This window comes from Wyeomyia smithii, chromosome 2 (genome assembly GCF_029784165.1).
Source record: "Wyeomyia smithii strain HCP4-BCI-WySm-NY-G18 chromosome 2, ASM2978416v1, whole genome shotgun sequence".
Taxonomy (NCBI): domain Eukaryota; kingdom Metazoa; phylum Arthropoda; class Insecta; order Diptera; family Culicidae; genus Wyeomyia; species Wyeomyia smithii.
The window spans coordinates 58,100,520-58,124,828 of NC_073695.1; the positions used below are offsets into that span (position 1 = coordinate 58,100,520).

The following is a 24,309-nucleotide window of genomic DNA, read 5'->3' on the forward strand; positions in this document are numbered from 1 at the left end:
CGAAATGGAAATGCTCCTGGTGAGAGGAGATAAAACTCACCACAGTCAACAGCGCAGCATGCGTGCGTACGATCCCGTTCACGATCCCCTAACATTGACCGGCTTTACCGGGTTTACGAAACCTATATGCATACAACCACCGCTTATTTATTGATATCCAACCTGCTGCGACGCGGTAATATTTTTGTAGGTTGGCATGACGGATAAAAAGAAAGTGAAATCCTGCTGCATTATCTTCTGTCCAACGAAGTTTCATAAAGTTGTAAAGTTCGTTAACAGGGGTCTAAACTGGCACTTTTTTGTTATCTGTAAACAATACCGATATTTGTTTAAAAACACCAACAGCATCAATATTGAATGACGTATTTGATGAGTGTTTCTTCGCTGTGTCTCACTTATATTTCACACTGGCATCCTTATGTTTTTCAATATCCGCCTAATTTGCAAACTCGATGGTCTTTTCAACCGCACTTTCTGTTTATCTTTCGCGATGTTTTCATTAATGTCAACTCTTGATCAGCAGCCAGGCTGCGAAATGCATGACTAAACAGTCGAACATCAATTTTTCAACAGGATGTGCTTGTAAGCCGGTATTAATTTTCATATTTTTATTAAAACACGAAAGCGAATACAATAAAATCACTTTCTCTGGCACTCATCCGGAAACGCTTGTCAGAAATGAAGCATCAGCAAAGGAATCGTTGAATGATGTCATAAATGTTATCTACAGTCTGGGAAGAGATGAGTACATATTGTTGGCTGCTGATTGTGCATCGCAGAGTATGCTAAATACTTTCGAAAAAGTTCAAAGAGCAGTGTAAATTTCATCTGTGAATCAAGATGAAAATCTAGAATGAATTTGGAGAGTAGGTAAAATCAGTGAATATTCGGAAATTTTATTTTGGAAAAGTAAAACCGTATAGAATGCGGCATAAGCCAATGTCACGAGAATTGCAAAATTTATAACAACGTTTACAGGTAAGAATTAAGTTTACAGCCAGTATTTGTATTTGTTGCTGGTCTTTTCGAACTACACTCTGTTTCCTTCGTGTGCTACACTTTATTAAGCAGATTTTTTTATACTATTATACTAATTATACTATTTCATCAAAATTTTGAAAAAGTACTAAAAACGCGACAAACGTTGCCTCTGCATTTACACCAGCTTGTATAACAATGTAGGTATGCTGTTTGTTCGCTACCGGGTGGGATTAGCGGCGGAAACCCGCGCTGTAACAAATTACTTAGCCAGATGATAACTGTAATCGAGGAAACTAGAGCTAATCTATTCGGTAACTGCTAATCCACGCTTCATCAATCAAATCGCAATCACTACCGCGCGGTGCTGTGCTGTGCTATAACAAAACGTAAATTTACCACCATGGATGGCCATCAGCGATCCGGTAGCTGACGTAGGTTAATAATGCAGCTCCATTGTGGCTGTAGAGGCTGCAGAGTGGCTCGAGAGTAGCAGCAGCAGCATCTTCATAATAAAGCCATTTCACTACTCGAAGCACTCATCTTGGGCCAATGTGCGGAAAACAGCGGCTCGATGTAATGGTTTTTAGCCTCTGCTAACCACGGCCAACCGATCGGTCGCGAAAGCAACAACGTTGCTGTTTGTTTACTTAACCTACAAAGATAAACTGCGCTACCAGCGCGTCACTGTTGTTGTTACTGTAGTTGAACACCGAAGGGAGAGTGGGAGACTGTCACACCGCTCGTGTGATGACTAATGACGGAAGAAAGATGACGAGAAAAGCGACGGCCATCGTCGGGTGTGGCGTGTGCCAAGAAGCTGAAGGTAGGGAGTGACTGAACAGGCGGAAAATTTATACATTCTACGCATCACTGGCCATTGATTTATGCAATCCACTTTAAGCCTGGTGCAAATTTTGTCGGCTATCAGTGCCATTAGTAGGGCACTGATGCGGAAAATCGCACTCTGCGGCAATGATAATTATGTACGAGTGCGGAAAATGCTTTGAAGATTATCCGAATTTGCAATACTTTGAGTGATGTATAGTTTTGGAACAGATAATCAGTGGGGTGCAAGTTTCGCTTGATTAATGAAGAGCACTGAGGTGAGTTTTTCAAGTGTTTGCGGTACCTGAATTTTGATGAATAACTACGTTTTTGAGTAGGATTGGAAAATTAACTGCGAAAATTGTAATTTGATTATGCGAACTGTTGCCTTGTTGACCAAACAGAACTGAGCTGCATGTGTGCATGTAATTCGTTAATGATTGCTCTGATACGGTCGATAGAATATTATGTTTCTTTGGGCTACATAAGAACCTGCTTCGGTTTTGGCGCATTTTGAAAGACACTTTACGGATATAATCGACGTCCGAACATATCGTGGCGCAATCAACGTAACGGCCATTGCGACGAGAAGATTCTACAAGAAACTAAACGCATCCCGAGCAGGCTTTGTACTGCAAGCTGAAATGTAAACACCTGAATGGCGTAGAGGCAGAGGACCAAAACGGTAGGAGAAACGATTTCTCCAGCACAGTAGATGAAGGAGGCATACCGCCCCCACGATAAGTGAAGTTAAGGATGCTATCAAGCAGCTCAAGAACAACAAATGGAAAGGATGGCATCGCTGCGGAGCTTATCAAGCTGGGCCCGGATAGGTTGGCTACCTGTCTGCATCAGCTGATAGTCAGGATTAGGATACAGATGGGATAAGCCCAATAATCAAGAAGAGCGACAAGGTGGTATGAGAGAACTACCGAGCGATCACGATTCCCAACGCAGCCTACGAGGTGCTCTCCTACATCATCTTCCGCCGTCTCTCGCCGCTAGCAAAAAGGTTTAAGGGAAGTTATCAAACCGGTTTCGCGAATGGGCGTACCAAATCTTTACGCTGCGGTAGAACCCGCAACAGTGTCCAGAATACCAAGTCCCCACGCACCACCTACTCATCGATTTTAAGGCCGCTCACGACCCTATCAAACGGTCGATACGGAAAGTTTTGGACGAAAAGAGTTTTTCTGCGAAACTAACAAGACTGGTTAATGCCACGATGAATGGTGAACAGAGCCTTGAGAAAATTTCGGGTGTGGTATCAAGCCCGTTTGAAACACGCAAAGGACTTCGACAAGACGACGGTCTTTCCTGCCTCCTGTTCAACAGTGAAAGTGTTATGGAACGATCTTCAATCCAGTTCATTTGCTTCGCTGACGACGTGGACCTTGTCGGAAGGCCGTTCTAGGCGGATCCTGAACGGTACATCAAGCTGAAATGCGGAGCAGAAAAGGTTGGATTGATGGTGTATACGTCGAAGACCAAGTATCTGCTAGCAGGGGAAACAAAGCGCGATTGGGCTCGCATAGGCAGTAGGGTAGTGATCAACGGAGATGAGTTCGAGGTGATTGACGAATTTGTGTACCTCGGATCATTGGTAACGTCATACACTGCCGTTCAATTAATGTTGGTAGTCCCATGTTCTACACAAACCTAATGCACTCTGGGACAATTATGCTTGGAACGGCAGTACAACAACCGCAGCAGAGAAATCTGCAGACGTATCGTAGCTGGAAGTCGTGCTTACTACGTACTTTATAAGATGTTGAGGTCTGGCAAACTTCGAACTAGTGCTAGGACTTTTAATTGGATTTATTCGTGATTCGGTTATCCGAAGCTCGGATCACAGATAGGTAAACGAAGACTATCCGGATATCCGGATATTCGGATACGAATAATGGACAAGTCGGATACCCGGATATTTACTATCCGGATATCCGATTTTTTTTTCTGTTTTTTTAATTTTTTTTTCTGTTTTTCATTTATGTTAATAAGTTTCATTGAACTATGTTCTGATATACAAGCCGGATATCCGACTATCCGAAGATCCGGATATCCGAAATCGGATAACATCCGGATATCCGATTGATCCGGATTTTGGATATTTGTCGGATATCCGAGGTCGGATATCTGGATAATCCCAGCACTGCTGCGAACCCGTGTCAAGTGCATGCACCATGTACAAGATGCTTATAATACTGGTAATCCTTTACGGGCACGAGATCGCTTTCGAACGACGTGTGCTTTGGAACATCTTCGGCGGAGCAGGTAATCTGGCGCAACTTCACGGCTAACCTAGTATCCAGAAAAATACTAAAGTTAAAAGGGTACAAAGGGCGGACTTGTTGAAAGAATGCCGGACAACAATCCCGCAAAAATGGTGTTCGTCTCGAATCCGGCCAGTACAAGAGGTAGAGTGGAGCAAGATCTCGGAAATGTAGGATGCTCAAGAAACAAGCTGCCATGGACCGAGCGCGTTGGCGTAACATTGTGACGCAGGTGAAATCCTGAGGGATATTTCTCCCTCTTCGGGAATATCCCATACAAAAGAAACACGAATTTCTGCATAACTCGAGAACTAATCAAGCAAATGGAGCCAAATTTGGTAAATGAATGTTTTAGGAAACAATAAATATTCCTATGTCAATTTGACACCCCTCCCTGCTCTAGAAGGGAAGGCTCTCATACAAACAAAACACAAATATTTGTATAGCTCGGGATTTAATCAAGCTAATGGAACCAAATTAGACATGTGGAGGTTTACGGGAGCGAGGAATATTTCTATGGTAGATTGATATCCCTTCCTTCTGCAGAATGTGGGGGTTTTTGGGAGCAAGAAATATTTCTTTGGGGGTTAAACGTCCCTCCCTTCTCTGAAAGGCTTCCATTTCATACAAATGAAACCCAAATTTCTACATAACTCGAGAACTACTCAAGCAAATGGTAACAAATAAGATGGAGATGTGAGCACTATAGAGTGCAAGAAATGTAGCAATGATGGTTTGACACCCCTTCCGACTTAAGAGGTGGAGGTGGTCCCACACAAAGGAAAGACATATTTCAACCAGCGTTTTCGGAAAACACTGAGGCATTCCATGGAAAATAGGTTAAAAAAATATTGGCATGTCACTTCCGATTTTGCTGAAACTTTTCACAGTTGTTCCTTTTTGATAAAGAGGTCATTTTTGATATCAGTTCTTCATGTAGACTAGCGACTGCTGCTTCAAGAGGGGCGATTCAATATGGTGACTGATAGATAAAAATTTCTATATCAGATAAAACGACTTGTTTGATTGAAATGAAGTCTTCAGCAAAGTTGTAGGTAATAAAATTGCGTTTCTGGAAAAAATATATACACTGTAAAAATTTTTTTTCTGTGCCAAATTTACCAAATTGTCACAATAAATATCTCAAAAATTACCGTTTTTAAAACTAATTTTTGAAACATTGAAGATGATGTATTAACATAAAAATATTCATACAAAATAGTCTAACATAATAATTAGGTCTAGATTTCGAAGATATATTGAAAAGGAGAAGTTTGTTTCGAACCAATTGTTTGAGATTACTCTCGAATGCAACAATTCGTTTAATTTAACAAACAGTCTCATGTAGTTCTTCGTCAACCTTGCGGCCATGGCTTCATACACAACCCTTTCTGATCATACGATTTATATTTATAAACAACAAAATTCGTTGGATTTTCAAATAGAGAAATAACCAGAAATCTCTTTTTTAAATAGTCTCTAAAGGTGGCATTTCCTCTTTGGATTAATAATTCAATTGCCAGGGTTTTGTGATTATTTGAGCTATTTGATTGCACTTTGTCTTTTGAGTTGGAACACATCCAATTTGCGATTCGTCATGCTTTTACAGACTGTAAATAAACCGCAACTTATAATTTTTAAATTAATTGAATTAAGAGAAAAGATCGGCGGGACGAAGTTTTCCGGGTCAGGTATTTAATATATTTTTAATTCTACCTCTTTTCATTGTAAAAAGCTACTCGAAGCATAAAAGTTTAGTTCTATTTTAACTTTAATCATTTTCTTGTGTGATGGTACCTGAATACGAGATGTTTTGCTTGAAAAATTCATCTACGTCAAATAGAATGGAAGCCAAAAAATTGGGTTGGGTGAAGAGTTCAAAAAATCTAACAAAATTTAAAAAAAAAAATCATTTTCAAACTATCCATTTAGAGCGTCTATTTTCCAACGGTTTTCGGTTTCTCGGGAATCAAGAAATCAAATTTTTATTTCCCGAGAAATCTCAAGATCCCGGAATGTACGAAAAATTTTAAAGAAAAGTGAAAACAAAAACGAATTTAATTTTTGTCTTATAGGAAAAAAGCATTGAACAATTGAAGCGATTTATCAGTTTTCGAGAACAAACTGATAACAATGCAGCAAGCGGTAACGATGATGTTTAGTCATACACGAACAGAAACATTAGGTTACCAATGAAACTCGACTATCTGAATTTGGTTCAGGACTCAAAAATTTCGTCTTCTCGAAAGAGGTCCCCGTGAAAAAATTTAAAAATTGGAGAAAGGCAAAAAAAATAAAATCGTTCATGAAATTATGAATGCCAAATGCCTTAGGAATGCATTAAACATCAAGATCTGGTATTATTTCGAAATAAAGATTGAAAATTTTCTTAGGTTTAGAGAGACGAGTTGTTTGAAAATTTTTTTTTGAGATGACACAACATCTCGATATTTTTTACATTTCAGAGACATTCGGCACCAAATAAAATATTGCACTCTGATCGCTTTGAGGCTTCATTTTTCAAAACCCGAATGGGCTCAAATTTTGCATGGCGTCCATCTTTTCGAGAAGACGAAACTGTTAAGCTTTATTACCTCTAAACAAAATTCGAAGGTTATTTTTTTCTCATACATTCGCTTAACACCTTAAGGAGTATATTCGTATATTCGACGATTCACACCAGTTTCTTTTTATACAAAATTACGACCAAAAAATTAGAGAGGTAAATAATAATCAGTTATAAGAAAACAGTTATACACTCTTACTCAACATTGAACATGAGTCTGAAATTTTAAACCACTTTTCCAATAGTTTTCACTGTAGAATATATGTTTCGGGATCCCGGGATTTCGGTAAAATTTTCCCGAGACTCGAGTATCCCGAGAAAAATTTTTTTACTATACAACCATTATGCTTTGGAAAACAGGGAAAATCAATTGTGAAGCAATTCTCGTTTAAACCAAGCCACTGTTTGTTCAAGATCTTGAAAATTTATAATCAATTTTTACACAAAACAAAACAATTATTTCATATAATTACTTCAGTTAGCAGTTTTGATAAACGTTGAATCTTAACCCTCTAGTACCCAGTGCCGCCTTCAGACGGTCATAAGTTGAACCTCTAAAGAGCTTCAATCAATACTTAAAAAATGTTTATAAAAATTCATAGTGATTCTTACGAAGTCCGTCTGAAAATTACTATTACTCACTAGAGAGTTAAGCATTTTTTCTAGAATTTAAATCCACATTCCACGTGGACAGCTTAGGTTTGTAGAATATCTTTGCCCTTTGGTCCCTTTTTTCAGAATTTATATGGAAGGTTGGCCACGGAAGTGTAGGGGATCAAAATAGTCAAAAAACTGTCCGCGTAAAATGTGTATGATCTCTAAGAATGATAAGTCTTTCATTTAAAGTGATCGAAATTCATAGAGTTGCCATTATCTCTCGCGTTTTAACACTTTCTGAATAGCTTGTAAATGACAAAATTTTGCAGCAGGTTAAGAACCATACCACTAGCTGGCTTTTTGAAGGTCGCTTAACAACCTCGAATCTTCTAGAATTTGTTACATTTATTCTCAACGTAATGAATAATGGTAGGCACGTAGAAACCCTTTACACTAACTTCAGTAAAGCATTTGACCATTATAACTCTCCAGAGTTCAAAAAAATGGATTGACGTCTCAACTTCTCTGTTGGTTTTAAAACCCATTTCATTAACCGCTGGGGTCGAGCTCAAAAAAGTTGAATTACTCAATCTTTTGATGAGCCCGCCTGATTCGCGGCGAAATTGAAACTGACGATCCGCATACTTCGTTTCGGATGTCCGGTCCAGGGTCTGGGAGTGAAAATGTCAGTTTTTTTTAAATATGCCATTTTAATGAAAGAACCAATCATAGTTTTATATGTTTGATAATATAAGAACAATGCAAAACAAGTTTTGCTGCAAAATTTGACCAGTTTTTCCATAAGTTTTAATTTCTCACTTTTTGATTTCTTGGATTGAACATCGTGGGCAAAAAAATGACACACAAGACAAGTTATTTCAAATATTAAACCTTCAGCCAGTATCCAAACTCCCTCAGTGTGCTTCTTGTGATTCATGTTTATGTTCAGTTCAATTATTTTGGCAGGACTTTTCCATACCTCGGAAGCATAACCCAGTCCGTTACCTGGCCCGCACAACTATGTTCCAGTTAGGTCCGAAATCAAACCGGACAACAACATTGATCAAACAATGCGAATCGTAAAATTTAGAGCTTAGGCAGACGGTTTAATCGGTCCATTCTCTCAATATTTCTTCGCGAATGGAACCTCTCATTATCGTCGATTTCGAATGATGCGACCCTCGAAGATAGGTCTCTAACGTTGTAATTCTGTAATTTGAATAAGAAAATTCTTGCGGGACACCACTAATGCTTATTTGAAAATAGATGAGCTTCTTAATCTTTTGGTGCTAAAACTATCGAAATAGGAGGAAAACTGAAAAACTGATAAGAATTTTAATTTGGGTGCTCCGTGTGACGCGTAAAGGTACTTTTTTGTCGAGCACATAACGGTTTTAACCTGCTTGCTCTCCCAAAAAAACGTTTACTTAAAAAAAAATTTCTGTCCCCTCACGCAAAACGGAGTAGCTACGGCTCTGCAAGGTACCCGGGTACCCACAAAATGAACTGCTTCTTGCTTTTTCATTTTTCGACATATTTTCGATCTCACCTCTGGACATGAGACGGCATCTGGTTCCTGTGGATCTTCGGAAGCTTGTTCCGGTGAGACAAATTAGTGCAATTTTCAATAATATCAAACAATATTGGTATCAAAATTCATGAAATCATTCCAGGAGTTGATTTTCATTCATTTTGAGTCCATCTGATAAGTTTTTCGAAATGGCCATTCCGGAGCAGATTCCTCATCGTGATAATGGTCCCGAAGATCCGGATTTACGGGAACCATGTGGGAACCAAGGGCTCTTAAAAGCAAAGCAAAGCAAAGCCTTGGTGCTACATTCCGATTCGGAACTTGACCTTCCGTTTACTATACACAGACTTCGCAGCCAACCGTTAAGTGTACAGGACAATTGCGGGGCTAGCGCTACGATCCTACTGACACTAACAGTCTCTCCCGAGACAAGACTCGAACCTACGACGACTGGCTTGTTAGGCCAGCATCGTACCTCGAGACCAGTTGAAGAGCTAGGGCTCTTATTATACTGAAAATAGACATATTTTCCAATCTTTTGACGGGTCAAGATAGAAAATCGGTCAAGAATTGAAGAAGTAAGAAGCATTTTATTCTGGTGGGTACCCGGGTACCCTGCCGAGCACTTACTTAGAACTTGGTGTGTTAAGAATGGTTAAAATGATAGAAAATGAGTGCAATGGGACCCTTGCGGTTCCTTCCAACCAGCGATTTGAATGACTCGAAGAAGTGGGTACATTTTAAAGGAAATATCAAGAGAATTTACCTTCGTTTGATTATATAAAATTAAATTGCAGGATTGTTAAAAAACTCCAAAGCAACATTTCAGTGCTTAATAATCAAAGGTTTATTTCGTCTATTCATTTGATTAATCGAACAATCATTCGAAGTGGTTATTACAACATTACAAAGCCGTACGCAAATGAAAATTGGATTCCTCTGGTGTCATCGTCACCATCCCTCTCGATCTCGCTTCGAGTAGTGACTAAAATATTTACCGAACAGCTTTAACGGCCAATTCAAGCATGCCCAGCATGAATCATAACTACCGGTCGTGGCTTGGGACCGGCCGGGAATCTTTCTTTTTGTGTTTTGCTGAGGTTTACGCGCCGCAGTTGATTGTTGTTTTCAACAACGTTTCGTTTTGGCACCGCCGGGGCCGTGATTATTATTCATTCAAAACGATCCGGGTGCGGATAGGCTAGCTGTCTGGCGGAGACAGAGTGAGAGTGACATTAAAGATCATACGCGATAAAAACGCAACACTTAATGATGTTTAGGAGAGGAGGGAAGAAGGAAGGCAAACTACGAATATTTATCGCTGGAGCGCGCGTCGTCGCTGTTGTTGAAGCGTTCAACAGCCCGAAAGAGAGAAAACTTGGTTCTTAAGAAGAGCGAAAGTGGCTGACATTGGGGAGCTTTACGTAATGGAATTGGTGGCGATTGTTATCGGAAAACTGCGATTTTCTCAGGAATTGGGTAAGAGTGAGTTTGATTAATAGTTTTATTACGTAAACTTGTACATGAAGTCGGCTTACCGTGCAATTATCCGAGCTTTGAAAAGGTTTAGTCTGTTATGGAATGGTTTTTGAAACTTCCAAACCGAGCAAGTTAATTAAGGAATTGATTCCTAATAATGTTGCGGTCCAATTAATGGCCATCGGCTACTGTTTTTTACAAAGTTCAGGCAATCATACAAGAGTTTTAAATTTAACGGTATGTTTCGATGAAATCATGACTTAACAAAGAGAAAAACGAAATCAATTTAAAACTCAAAACAGAAGCATCACGTCGGTTATTCACGTTCAAAATCAATCGCTGTTTTGGTTAACTCTACTTCCCAGTGATCCACTTCCGATTATTCAATGATATCGAATGCTGTAACCGAATATCGCATAGCCGAAAAAATTAGCCGGAATTCTCTTACAACCTCACCTCAATTCTTTTAGTTGCATAATTGACCGAAAAAACTACCGCCGCCAAATGAACGAATTATCCATTGATTCAGGAAGTTTATTGCTCATTACAGCAATTAAATTGAAAGCCTTTTTTCGATTCTCACCGCATTTGTGATTCAATCCAGAGCTGAAGGTAGGCTCTCCAACCCCCATTATCGTGCCACACTCTTTCTTCGTCATTTCTATCGCTGCATAACAGCACGTGTTGCGGCTCTCGTATCAATTTAAGCTAATTAAGGTTGTTTGAAGTCATGTCTGCGCTAGTGCTGTGGAAGCCCAAATCAAGTCATTAAAATAATTTGTTTTGTTTGTTTTTCTTTTTCAGGATGCCTGGCGAATATTCCTGCTGTTGATGATACTGAACCCAACGCGCTTGACTAGAGCGGAACCGCAATATCAACAGCAGCTGCAGCAACAACAGCAACAAACGCAACTGCAATCGCAGGCGAATTATATCAATAATAATTTGAACTACAACAATTATAATAATGGTCAACAGCCGCAACTGCAACAACCACAGCAAGCTTCACAGCAGCAGCTGCAGCAACAACAGCAATATCAACAACAACAACCGCAGCAATTCCAACAACCAACTCAGAGGCCTTATCGATATCGATCTCCGACAACGACAGCTGCGCCATCATTTCTAGAACGCATTTCCAGTTGGTTTAACTTTTTTGGGGATGATGAAGATAGAAGGCAACCACCACCACCACCTCCGAGACAACCAAGCCCTTCTAATGCACCTCCACCTCCGCTTCCTGTACCAGCTGCTCCATTACCCCTGCAGCCACAGCAACCACAACAGCAGCAGCAGCAACAAGTAGTTTTTCCGAATCAACCATACAACCAAGCTCCTCAGGCACTTAATGATCAACTGCAAAGCGGAAACAGATCACCGTTATTGAGTACTAGCTATGGGCCTCCAAATTTCGTGAATCCTCAACCCACTGGTGGCTTTCTGCCTATGCAAAATTCAAATGTAAACATCCAGGGAAGTGGCACTAGCTATCATGCCGTTGCAAATTCCTATCAGGCGAGCAATGTTATTAATGGTAACTTTAACAACAACGTTGCTGCCCAAGCACCTGCGAATCAGTATCAACCACAGCCGCAGCAATTTTCACATCTACCTTCTACGCTTCAGCAGCAGCAGCAGCATCAGCAGCAACAGAAAATTATTGGAGCACAGCAGGATCCAAGAATACTGAAGCCATCGCAACCGGTTTCACAGGTTAAGCCTTATAGAGACCCTGAGCCAACAACCCCCTTCCCAGAAGTAGCTCCTGCTCCACCCGGAGTAGATCATGAATTCGATTACCATCCTTGCAACAAGTTGTCGTGGGTTCCGATGGCTGCTCCCCCAGGGCACTTTCCGGGTACCCAAGTGCCTCCAATTTCCATCCCTCAGAATACGATACTTCCTCCGAGGCCCATCAAACTAGAAGTACGACCGAAAGGTCAAGTCCATTCGGTAGCTTCTTATCCTCCAGCAGGAGCAAATGGTAGCCAAGACCCACCGCCAATCGTAACAGCACCTCCCCAAGCACAACAACTAATTCAGCTGCAACTTCAACAACAACAACAGCAGCTACAAACCCTCCAATTGCAACAGATTCAATTCCAGCAGCAGCAGCTACAACAACAACTCCAGCAGCTTAAGGTCAGTACAACTCCCCATCCGCCGATACCAACACAACAACCATCGGCTGATCCCTTCGTCCAATCTGCTGCACCCGCCGTAGCACACTTTGTAACCCGCAAACCCAACCCACCGCCATCGGCGGCTCCGATCACCTTCCGCCAAGTATCGGCCTCATATTTCACCAACAAGGACTACAACCCACCAGCCAAAATCCTACCGATCCAGAATGAAGACAAACCGCACGCCCCGATAACACTTCCCAACCTAAGTGCATCCCCGGTTCCACCGCTCTACACAGCGACTTCCTTCCACACCGACCCGTACAAATTCTATCGACCGTACCGACCACGTGATACGATCCTCGAACTGGGCTACGGATATCCACAATCCCAAAAATCCATGTCCGATAGCTATACCCGGTACAACCAACAGTCGGATGTATCGGGCAATAGAAACAGAAACTCAATCTTCGATGTCGAACAGGTCGCATCATCGTCTTCTGCAGTTTACACCACCGTGGCCTACACCAGCGAGGACTCCAAGCCAGCTGCATCGGAGCTACTCCGAAATGTTGATTACTCAAACGGAACCAACGATCTGGTGGACGAAGATGAAGACTATGAATCAGAGGAAGACTCCCTAATCACAGGAGTTACGGTTACCTATCCGGTCGAAGTGACCAGCGCAGTACCGAAGACTCGCTACTATTCCTCTCGGACAACAACTACCGAAAAACCGACCACGTTTCCCTCCCCTCTGAATCCACCATCCGGGTCAGATGAGCTGGGAAATGGACTTCAAATAATTTACTCTGCCAACCTTCAGACGACTTCACCACCGACTCAATCCGCAAGACAGCAAACTACCGACGCTCATTCGAGCCACTTAGACGCTCATCCACAAATCAGTCATTTCAACAATCTGCTCAACGAAGATGACGATTCCCCGCCGAAACAAACGCTTCCCATAACGTTTTCAACCCGAGCGCCTCCAACCAAACCGGTTTCTGTACTGACAACATTCAAAGTTGGCACCCAAGCACCGACTAGATTCCAACGTTACACGACTGATACTTCTTTCACGGAATATACGACACCAGTGCCAATCACTATTACCACCGTTCCACCTGTCAGTTCACCACGATCCACATCGTTGACAGCCGCCATTGGAGGCTACAAAAACATAACCTCCACCAAGAAACCAAAACAAATCCAAATCATCATCCCGTACAGTACCTACAAAAAACCAGAGCCATTTAAGTCCAAAGAACCCAAGCGCCTGACCGATAGCTTCCCGGAGGAATCCAACCTTGTGACCGTAAGCTCCACAGTCACAACCACTTTGCCCCCAAAATCACGTTTCGTAACCCGAGAATTCATGAAGTACTTCCAATCCACTTCCAACATCAAAGACATCCTCCGAAAAGAGACTACGAAACCATTTTCTCGACCTCCCACAAGCGTACCGGAAAAACCTTTAAAAACGAAAAAGGTCGAACCGGTAAAAGTTTCCAAGGACTCAAAACCATTCACACTACGAATACCCAAAATGACACCAATGCCACCGGTGTTCAATCTCACCGGAATGGTGGTGGAGCACGACGTGGACCATAAAGTGGACCACAGCACGACCCCACCTCCAACGCGAACTTTCCGACCGACCATCACCATGGCACACCCATCGAAATTTACGCCCCACTATGTCAACACCAGCCGAATTCGACCGTACCCGACAAGCCAAGCCCATGCACCGCGAACAACGATCGCTCAACTTCTACGGACGACAAAAATCGTCACGAAACCACAAAATTCTTACGATGAACCCGAGTACATAACTCGACCACTGCCTCCGATCGTCTACCGACGAACAACGGTACCCACGACGACGTCGACACAACCGGAAACGACACCGTTCCCGATCTACGAACGCAGCGAATCGGACATCGATCCGCTGCTGCTTCAGCGACGCATCGACACCTGGACCGAGCAGCAGTTCTCCAGCGATGACTACATCCGAAAGTCCAGTACCATCCCGCTGCACCGTGTCACCAAAGCGATTCCGTGGGAGTTCCTCACTTCTACGATGCTACCATCGCTGCGGGATCGCACCAAAGGCCGGGACTACTGGCGCAATGTGAAAATCGCCATATCCCCCCACACGAAGGAGAAGGTCTACGTGGTGACACCACAACCCTGGACCGTAATCATCAACCGGCAGACCTTCTCGTCGCCGTCTCCAGCGCCACCAGCACCGTCGTCGCTGTCTACACGCTTCAGTATCCGACCGACTCCGTTGAATCAACAGCGGGCGGACGCCTTCGCCAGTGGGATCGTGCGGCCCAGTGGCATCAGCACCGGTTCTACCGTAGATGTTTCACCGGAATCAGGTACGGGGGATGGGATGGGTACGGTGCGTTTAACTAATGAAGTTGTCTAGTTCTTGGAAATATCAGCTACATATACACATAAACTCAAATTTTCTATACATGCACACTCGACATTGTACATAGTTGTTAATTATTGTTTTTAGTACTTACTAACAAGTCCACTGCTGAACTTACCTGAAATAGGAGAAAACGTGGATTAGCTCATAACGGTAAATTATTATATTTGCTGGAAAAACAAAACAATTTTGTATAAATACTGCTCATTCAGTTAGAGTATTGTAAATACTACAATTTTACTGTGCATTTTTTGGTTTGTTTTGTTTTTCATGTAGAAAAACGCGGAAGTTTAGAAGTGATGCTATGTAATATGAAAGACATTACGTTACAAGCACGTAGTTTTTTTTGTAGGATAACAGTTTATAAGGCTCTAGTTCAGCCAAAATCTACCAATAGCATTTTAGCAAGCTGTGAATCTACTAAATTATTTGGGGGGAAGTAAAAGTATACAATGCTGTTTCGATTTTACCTCGGTCAAAAAAAAATTTCAACGTTAGTTTGGTGAAATAGTAAAAATTATTTCATGGTTGGATATAATTCAATTTATGACATTTTGAGTAAAATAATATATTCTCATAGTTTAATGGAAAAAATGTTAAAAATACAAACGACTAAATAAAAGAAAAATGTTTTCTTTTAATAGCGAACTTGCTCAAGGTAATCATACATGTAATGTCAATTTGTTTGTATTCTGCCATTCTTTACTAATGACTATGAGACTAATGCTTATTATTACTTTAATTCGACGTTCAATGAACACCTGTCGGGCAATTTTAGCTTTCAATAGCTCTTCTATCTCAACAACTCGAATATTATGCAATTTCTGCTCCAAACTCAATGAAATGCGTTTTTTACGATTCATTTCTCACGAAATTATTACACAACAAATTATAATATATATGGCACTTTATTGCCATATCCATGAAAATGAGCAATTAAATTGAGTTCATATAACTATACACATGCTATAAAGACGCAAGGTACATATGAGAATTATATTTTCAATTCACTTTATACAACTGAAACTACAATATGCTTGATTAACCATTCTTTCGGAGAAATGTGATGAAATCGGAATAGGAACCGTGAGAAAATCGAGCGTGAACTTGGCGAGTAGAGATAAAAACGAATGTTGATGAAATCGGAACAGCACTGTAACAGAATTGATGCTGAGTTCAAATGACTATAGGGGATTTTTACGAAAATTAAGCAGATGTGGTTGAAATAAAAGAAATATATAAAATTCATTTAAACCAAAAGTAAAGTAAAAAAGTGAATTCTAGTTGGATGTCGTTTTGGAAAAAAACTTAGTTGAACATAACTGATATAAACAAGACTCGAAAGGGTGAATCTATTTATCTAATTCTAATTGATTAAATCAGAACTGAAATCAAATTATACAGAAATAATATACTCGGCAATTTTTTCCTAAAAAATCTTCCAAAAGAAAATTCAAAATTAATCATCTAAAAAAGCTCATTCAAAAAAAAAAATTCTTTTCATGAAAATGAATATTGTTGGTTGTCTGGTCATAGTAAAATGGTAACATTTTCTAAAAATAAAAGAAAAAATGGTTAAAGCCGGAATGGTTTGTTTCCTTGGTATGATATCTGAGGCGAAGTTATAGACAGTAATTTTGTCTTTCCATAAAAATACGCTTCTTGAAAACTTAAAAAAAGAACTTCAGAAGTATTGTTATTTATTAAATATGTTTCTCAAAAAAAAACCTCTTGAATGTGATTTTTTTTTCTAAAAAAACTACGCAATATTCTCTAAAAAATGTTGGCCGTTTGAACTTAAAACCAAGCTTGTCATGTCTCAGAGAATCACTAGCGTGTTGGAGAATATCTTTCACTGCGTAAACAACTGCGAACACTGTCGTGAAATTTGAAATATCTCTCTTGAGAGATAATGAACTTAGGTGAGTTTCCTCACACAAAAAAACATTACGCGCAATAACTACACAACAGAGCTCACTGCAGTGCTTTTACTGTGAGTCTCTTAAGCAGAAATCAAATGAGGAGAGCATCTGGGTAGAAGAGTAAATTGCGTTTTTGGTTGGATTTACTTTGCATCTCGAAACCAGAATAAATAAATTCAGGCGTCATCACTCCACATCACATTCTCCTACCAGAAAACTCAAGTTGTCTCTGTTGTATCATCTCTGCAACGCGCTCTGCAGTGTACTTCTGTGTATTGACTATTTTTCGAAACGGGCTTATGCAAAAAAAGTACCATGGAACGGGGTGAAATTAATCAATTTTTATAACAATTTCCAATTAACTAGCTTCATGTGCATTTTTCCCGAAATAGTGTAATTTTAAAACAAATACTGGTATGTGCACCAGTAAACCTCTATGGCTATTGGTGAATTTTCTATCGTCTACTTAATGAAATAAATTCGATAATTCTACAAGGTACTATGAGGTAAATTGGGGTAAAATTGATCACCATTGAAATCCATACATTCTTTTGGCAATGTGCATTTTTTTCGATATGCTAAAGATAAATGATGATTTCTGTACTGAAAAATATCATTTACAGCTAGTTTGGAAACAAAAATAACGATATTTCAGGTTAAAATTTGTTTATTTTGGTTCACGAGCTGCTTGTTGCTAAATTTGCTCTTATTTGATCGTCGTTAGACCGATTTAAATTCGGTTTGTTGCAAAAGCTAAAAAATTAGCTCTGAAATTAATATCTTTGTGGTTTCCTGCGAATTCATCAGTATTTCTTTAATGGTATGGAATGATCATTGTTGAAAATTACATTTTTTGAGCTTTCATCAAACTGTACTTACTTCTCCGAATTTAACGTAATTAACCCTCCATTAAGATTACTTTAAGTAAATTCAATACTTTTTTTTGTTATTTGGAAACTTGTTTGATCAAATTTGATTGAGTTTTCACTGAGTTAGAAGAATTTTTCGAAAATATGAAAAATTGCACCGGGCATGCAAGGGTTAACTTTGACAGGTATGTTAATCATGCAAAAGTTGCGTTTAGAAACACGTTAACATTGCCTAGTGTTGTAAGAGCAATATCTTTTGATTAGTATTTTTTATCACGAATTTTCAGGTGATTAATTTCACCCCATTCCACGGTATTGATGATTACAAACAATTTACGAGCCAGAAGAACATTGTATCCAAAGCTTCAAAAACGCGATCGAAATTATTTTGACCCAGCACACTAGAATGTAGAGCCCATAGTGTTTTCAGCAAAATTGTTTCAATAATTATTTGTCATTTTATAGACGATACATTGTTGTGATAAATCCACCTAAAAGTAAGAAACTAATGTTACTTTTCTCATTTTTGCTTTTTGCAATCCCCTTTGATCGGCAAAGTTCTGGCACATTTCATGAGAAACAACTTTGCTGAAGATACCATACTTCTATATGCTTATTTCAATAGACTTTTGCGTTTTTTCAAGAATAACCCCATAATCTTTTTTTCAACAATTTTTCGATATTCATTTCAATATTCAACAATGTTGTTTGCTATAACAAAACAAACAATTTCACCGAAGAAAGTTTTTTTATCTGTTATATTTATTCAAAAAAACACAAATTTCCGCAAACAAAACCGTTTCTTATTAAAGTAAAAGTAGAACGTCATTCAATGCAGATATAAGCATTTGTTGCTCGCTCTCCCTTGCATTCAAGAACATGTGCTCAGATATCGATTAATCAGCTTTGTTATGTTCCCAATTCAAATTTTTACGAGTTTCAACGCTGATTTGCAGTATCAGCTATTGTTGCCTTTACTTTTTACGCAATCAACAGGCCGATGCTAGCAATTAGGCATATACTACACACCTTTTTCAAAACGTGGCCGAAATTATTTTGGCCCAAAAAAAAAATTTAGAGCCATAGTGTTTTCAGCAAAGTTATTCCATTGATTATTCGCATTTCATAAAAGTTTGTGACCTACACCTACAAGAAACGAATTTTACTTTTCTCATTTTTGCATAGAAAAATTCACTTTTACTGCTTAATCAAATAATCCCAAACAACTTTGTAGAACATCGAAAAGGTCTAGAAAATCACTTTAAAAAGGTATATTGAAAAAAAAAAAAAATATTCAGGGGTCAGAATAGAAAACTCTACAAAAGTCTATTTCTATAAGCATGTAGAAGTATGTTGTCTTCGACAAAGATGTTTCTTATGAAATGTGCCTCAGCAGTTAACATTGCCAAACAAAGTGGATTTTTATACGCAAAAAAGAGAAAAGTAGAATACGTTTCTAACTTTTAGGTGAATTTGTCACAAAATTGCAAATTCTACGGTTTTTAATTTTTTTTGGGTCAAAATAATTTCGATCATGGTCTTGAGCTTTAAAAACAGTAGTTTGTTTGATCGTTGGAACGTTTTCGGAAAAGTTGTAAATTATTATTTTGGCCAATAAATGTGAAGAAGCCATTTTGTTGTCTAGCCATAGTGGAAATTTATTTTTATGTTAACGACTGGTACTGGTAATGCAAAGGTTGGTCTGTCTTTTGGCTTTCTCAGTCTTTATGGAGGAAAAACACGACAATTCAGCAAAATTGCCCGACGTTTCGGCCGTTTTGGTGGCCTTTTTCAAGGGAAACTGTATTTAACGTAAAAAGTTAATAATAGAGTTTAAAACATAAATAGTCACTCACTTTAGTTCTGTCGTATTAGTCTTAAACGTTGGTTTTCAACGGTCGGAAGTCTTGTATTGCGGTAGTTTGGTCTTTGCTTCGGTTGCGATGAACTTTTTCTAGTTTTATTCATCGGGAAACTGTGAACTTTGGTCACTTGAAAATTGGCTGTATAGTGCAGTTTTTGGTCATTTTTTATTGGCTTAAATCATGCTAAAACTATCCTAGAATCAAAATCTACATCGCCCAAGTACTGATTTAAGCTCATAATTCGTTTAGTTCATTTTTTACAATTTTACTTTTATGTTCCAAAATCACATTTTTCGTTTATTTTGGCGATGCTCGTTTTTTAATTTCGAGGTTTTGTAAATTAGTATAAGATACCTATGATCGCTATCGTGTTTCAAATTAGAAATATAGAGGTCGCTGTCACAAGTTTCAACCGTTACAGCGTCTCTACAGCACGTGTTTACACACAATCTCCCTTTGTTTAGTCGACCAGCCGTTCTCATTGTGTTGTTTGAGTTTTTCTATACTTTTTAATTGCGAGTTATATTCTTAAATTTGAGTGACAAGGTACAGTGGCCACAAAGGGAGTAAAAGAAGAAGTAACAGAACAAATCGGGGTAAAATTAGTAACCGACACTCGCCTAACGGCTATGCGTCCGAAGGCGATACGGAGTACGTTAGTACCTCGGCGAAAAAATTGAAAACTTCTGATTTAAACCTGATCGCGATGTTGATAGGGATTTCGACTTCTGTTCTATACATTTTTCCGCTGTATTTATTGCTCTTTCTGAATTAATGACCATTAATTGCTCCAAAAACGATTTCTAGCGGTAAGACTATAGTTGATATTGCGGCTGATGTAGTCGTTATCACCTTCAACGAAGGTTTGTCGGGTTTGTTTGCCGTTTACGATACTCTTGGGTTTACCGTTGGATCGAACATGTACGAGTTTTGCGTGGGATCGAACGCCAACCGCGTCGAAGTCGCTGAGCACCGCATCGCATGTCCGATATCGCGAAAGAGGCAAGGCGCAGCCTTACGTCAGACAAAAAAGGAAGAAGAAGAAAATAAGGCCCAGGAAGGACAACTTTACGGTGCAGGTAAAGCTGACTGAGGATAAAAAAATATTAGGGGCTTGATTATTGCGATTCTTGAGATTTAAAGCATTTTGAAACTTCAAATGCGTTTTTCTTAAAACCATGTCTTCAAAATAGGCGAGCAGTAGAACTGAAAAAGTTTACATCAAATTGACTTGAAATTTTAACTGTAGCTTCTTAATTAGATTATCTAGTGAAGTACACACGATTTTAGCGATTGATTAACAACAACAAAAGTTATGAATAATTAAAGTCGATTTTTTTGCCGAAAAAGTATTTGTTTTTCCAAATCGTTGCCATTTTACGAAAAAAAAATTCTAAAAATATCATCATGTGTACTTCACTAGCGACACTCATGTAGATAATAAAACAAATTTTGTGTTGGTTATAGGTGGGGTTGGGCACGACTTCTACTGCTCGCCGCGGAAGAACTTTAGAAAAAAGGGGTTCACGGCAATCGCTGCACTACCGCCATTTTGTAAAAAATAATAGCAATAATTTTTCTTCTATTCTCCAAGAGTTGCTTGATCCAATGATAGATTATTTACATACCTTACATCTCAAATGTCCTTTAAAAAAAATCATGGAAAAAGCCTTGTTTTTTGGGGTTTTGGTGGATATTACCCCTTAAAAACAACGTGCAGCGCAGCCCAACCTTTTTTTACTTTCTTCTATAATACCGTTTGCGTGACCCTGCCCACTTGACGTTAGTCAAGATATTCAAGACAATCGCTATGGCAAAATGGTATGTAAAAAAGGTATCGATGATTACAAATATTTTTTTTTAGCTAAAACGGCTTGTTTGATTAGTGTGTCTTCGGCAAAGTGGTAGATTATATTTTTTTTTTGAAAAAGTATTCATACTGAGAATTTTTATTTAACGAAAAATAAAGGTAAAGAAGTTAAAAATGAAATATTTAAAAGAGCTCATTTTCTTACAAATCTCATTTTTTGACGATAAATTGATCAAAGGGGCGTGGTTAGATAAATATAGGTGCTGAGATGAATATAGGAGCAATTACCCTACCGTGAGACAAAAAAAAATTTTTTTTCGCAAACAAAAAACAAAAATAAAACAAATACAAGGTATACAGCCCTAGAGGTTGTATGAAATGGTGCCGTAGGACTAAATGTATACATTATATGCTGCGATAAACTGTTCTCAGGCAACACCACCGTTTTTATTTGATTGTCGTTATTGTAAAACTAACGATGCATGAATACATGAAAATTATACACTAGTAGTAGTTGCAAAAAATCTCATAACTCTCATTTTCAAGCATCTTTAGCTCTGAAAAGAACCGATTCCATATTCTTCAGCTCGAAATGTGTGCTATAGAGCGCTGATGATCGCACCACCACCGCGCTGTACTCTCCAGCAGCTGTGCCAGCAAAATATCCTGCAGCGTAAGATGGTAACTGTTGCTGCCGTATACAAAATAAAGGTAACATGCTCCGCAGTGCCTGGAAGTTGACTCGTATGCAGCTCTCGTTTCTCAATGCCGCGTACCTCTAACAGCTATACTCCACTCGCTGTTGTGTGACAAACTAGACTGAAGCTGAATTTTCTACACGCAATCTTTTGTATCGAGTTCAGCTTAGATTTTTGCCATTAAGGCGTGGTCACACAGCTTGGAAAAAAAGGAACGAACCAAAACACTTTGTTGAGTCAAAATATGTAGGCAGTGGAATTTATTTCGTCCATGTTATTGTTATCTGTGCTCGGGAAGCAAGCCAATAACGAGGGAAATATATGGGAAAGCTTGACCTGGGAACTTATCACCTTTTTCCACCATTAAGCAGTAAAGCAACAATGTTGAACATTATATCAAAAAATTGTTACATATTTTTACACATTTTATTTATCCACCGACATATAAATGACTAAAATGCATTAAGTCGTTCGCTCACTATAGTCGTTTGAAATCAGACGCAACATTTGCCAATTTCATTTTCAATTTCACAAAGTGTAATCTAGTATAGAAAACAAAGACGTAGTCCTACGTCAAAACCTTTATATCTCAAAAAATTCCCTTCCTTTCAATTTAATTTTTTTTCTACAAAAACTGAAAATTATAACCTAACCAAAAATAGTTTACTGAGCTTAAAATAAAGAAATTGAATTGGCCAAAAAGAAAACAAATTTTGTTTGTCAATTTTTTAAAGTGAATATTTTATGTACAACTTTACCGAAAACACTATACCGACCGTACAAACCGTTTGGATGCTAAAATTGTTTTTTTATCATTAATAGGCACTCAGCGCGGGAAATAGTCCCGAAATTTGAGTTATGTCGGCACAAAATCCGGGACATTGAATATTGGGAGAATTTGATTTTTAAAACACGAGTTTTTTTAGATAACTAGTATTCAATTTTTCTTTTCAATTCCATGGAAAATAAATAAACCGAATAATTTTTTTTGCTTGTCATTTCCAAATACTTTGAAGCTTTATACAGTTGTTCCTTTTTGATAAAAAGGTCATTCCATAATATCAGTTCTTCATGTAGACTCACGACTGCTGTTTCAAAAAAGGCTATACAAAAATGTGGCTGAAGAATAAAATATTTTATTTCATAAAAACAGTTTGTTTTATTGAAAACGTGTTCTCAGCAAAGGTTAAGGTAATAAAATAACTTGATGTCCCGGGTTTTGTGATGATATAAATTTAACATTGGATTAATATCTCGTACCGAGTGTCTATTATTGATAAAAAATATTTTTAGCGTTCAAACGGTTTGTTTTTTTTTAATCATAAGTTTTTTATTTTTCATTCTACCATATTCCAAAAAGCATCAATGTATAGACAGTAATGTGTAGCTTTTGTGAATTTTTTTAGATCTTAAAAAAGTAGACTTTTGTAGATATTCAATTTATATTTTATTATTTCTGGAACGACAAAAATATCTACAAATTTGCTGAAAACATATCATAAATCAAACGAATCAATCTGACTCTAATAGCAAAATTATTTTTTATTTTTATTTTTTTGAAATTCTTCATTTTCGTTGACTTGAATGTGTCTCAAATGTGTAAAAAATGAGATTTTTGGAAAAGGTACTTTTTGCGATATTTATTATTTGTTGGCAATTTGGAAAATTTGCAGCCGTGAGTCTACATAAAGAACTGATATTGTAGAATGACCGTTTTATCAAAAGAGAACAACTGTGTTACAGCGAAAGCAGAAATGATCGATCGGGATCGATTTGCGAATTAGTGTGAATCTGCTCAATAGCACAAAATGACATTTTTAGCCCATAGGAACACCAGTGCAAAATTTCAGCCAAATCAAAAATGACAATTAAAAAAATAAACAAATATTTTTCTAATAAAACCCACTTTTTCTTTCAACAGACATAAGAAACGATTTAAAACAATAAAATGTATTTTAACAAACGTTTAATTTGAGCTAAAGAAACTTTAATGTTAACTACGGTTTTTTTGTGAGAAAACATCAAAATTTGTTTACAACCGTGCTACTTTTGAACATTTTTTCTTCCAAATTGTTATTTTTTGCATTCATTTAGACATTTGCAAGCTATATTTGGTAGAAAATGGATACTTTATGGAAGTGTGTACAAGAAACTTTAAAGTAAAATAGCTCCGAGTAGATGAACGTTAGCGAATGTGCGTAGAAAAGGTTTTTCTATCAAATATGGCCCCCTATCAGCCCTGGAAATACTCCCCACAAGAAATTGATCCCCCGGTATAAAGGTAGTCTTGGAGGCTTTATACTTTGTATATTTTCAAAAAATATGAC

At 38.4% G+C, this 24,309-nt stretch overlaps 2 protein-coding genes across 11 annotated transcripts in view; one reads left to right on the top strand and one right to left on the bottom strand.

Annotated features, from left to right (window-relative positions):
- LOC129723213 (high affinity cAMP-specific and IBMX-insensitive 3',5'-cyclic phosphodiesterase 8) overlaps positions 1–24,309 on the bottom strand; it is a 202,008-nt gene that overhangs the window by 123,198 nt on the left and 54,501 nt on the right. For 3 of the 9 annotated variants that reach the window (XM_055677281.1, XM_055677282.1, XM_055677283.1), the window contains exon 3: positions 14,913–14,936. The exons of the other annotated variants lie outside the window; for them this stretch is intronic. In XM_055677281.1, the coding sequence (XP_055533256.1) occupies positions 14,913–14,936 (24 nt within the window). The remainder of the gene's footprint in view (positions 1–14,912; positions 14,937–24,309) is intronic. 9 annotated transcript variants of the gene reach the window in all.
- LOC129723212 (nuclear receptor coactivator 6-like) overlaps positions 1–24,309 on the top strand; it is a 46,366-nt gene that overhangs the window by 19,501 nt on the left and 2,556 nt on the right. Inside the window, exons 2-3 of one of the 2 annotated variants that reach the window (XM_055677271.1) lie at positions 11,057–12,394; positions 12,860–14,762. In XM_055677271.1, coding sequence (XP_055533246.1) covers positions 11,057–12,394; positions 12,860–14,762 — 3,241 coding nt within the window. Of the gene's footprint in view, positions 1–11,056; positions 14,763–24,309 lie in introns of both variants that reach the window. The other variant, XM_055677270.1, reaches the window with a different exon arrangement.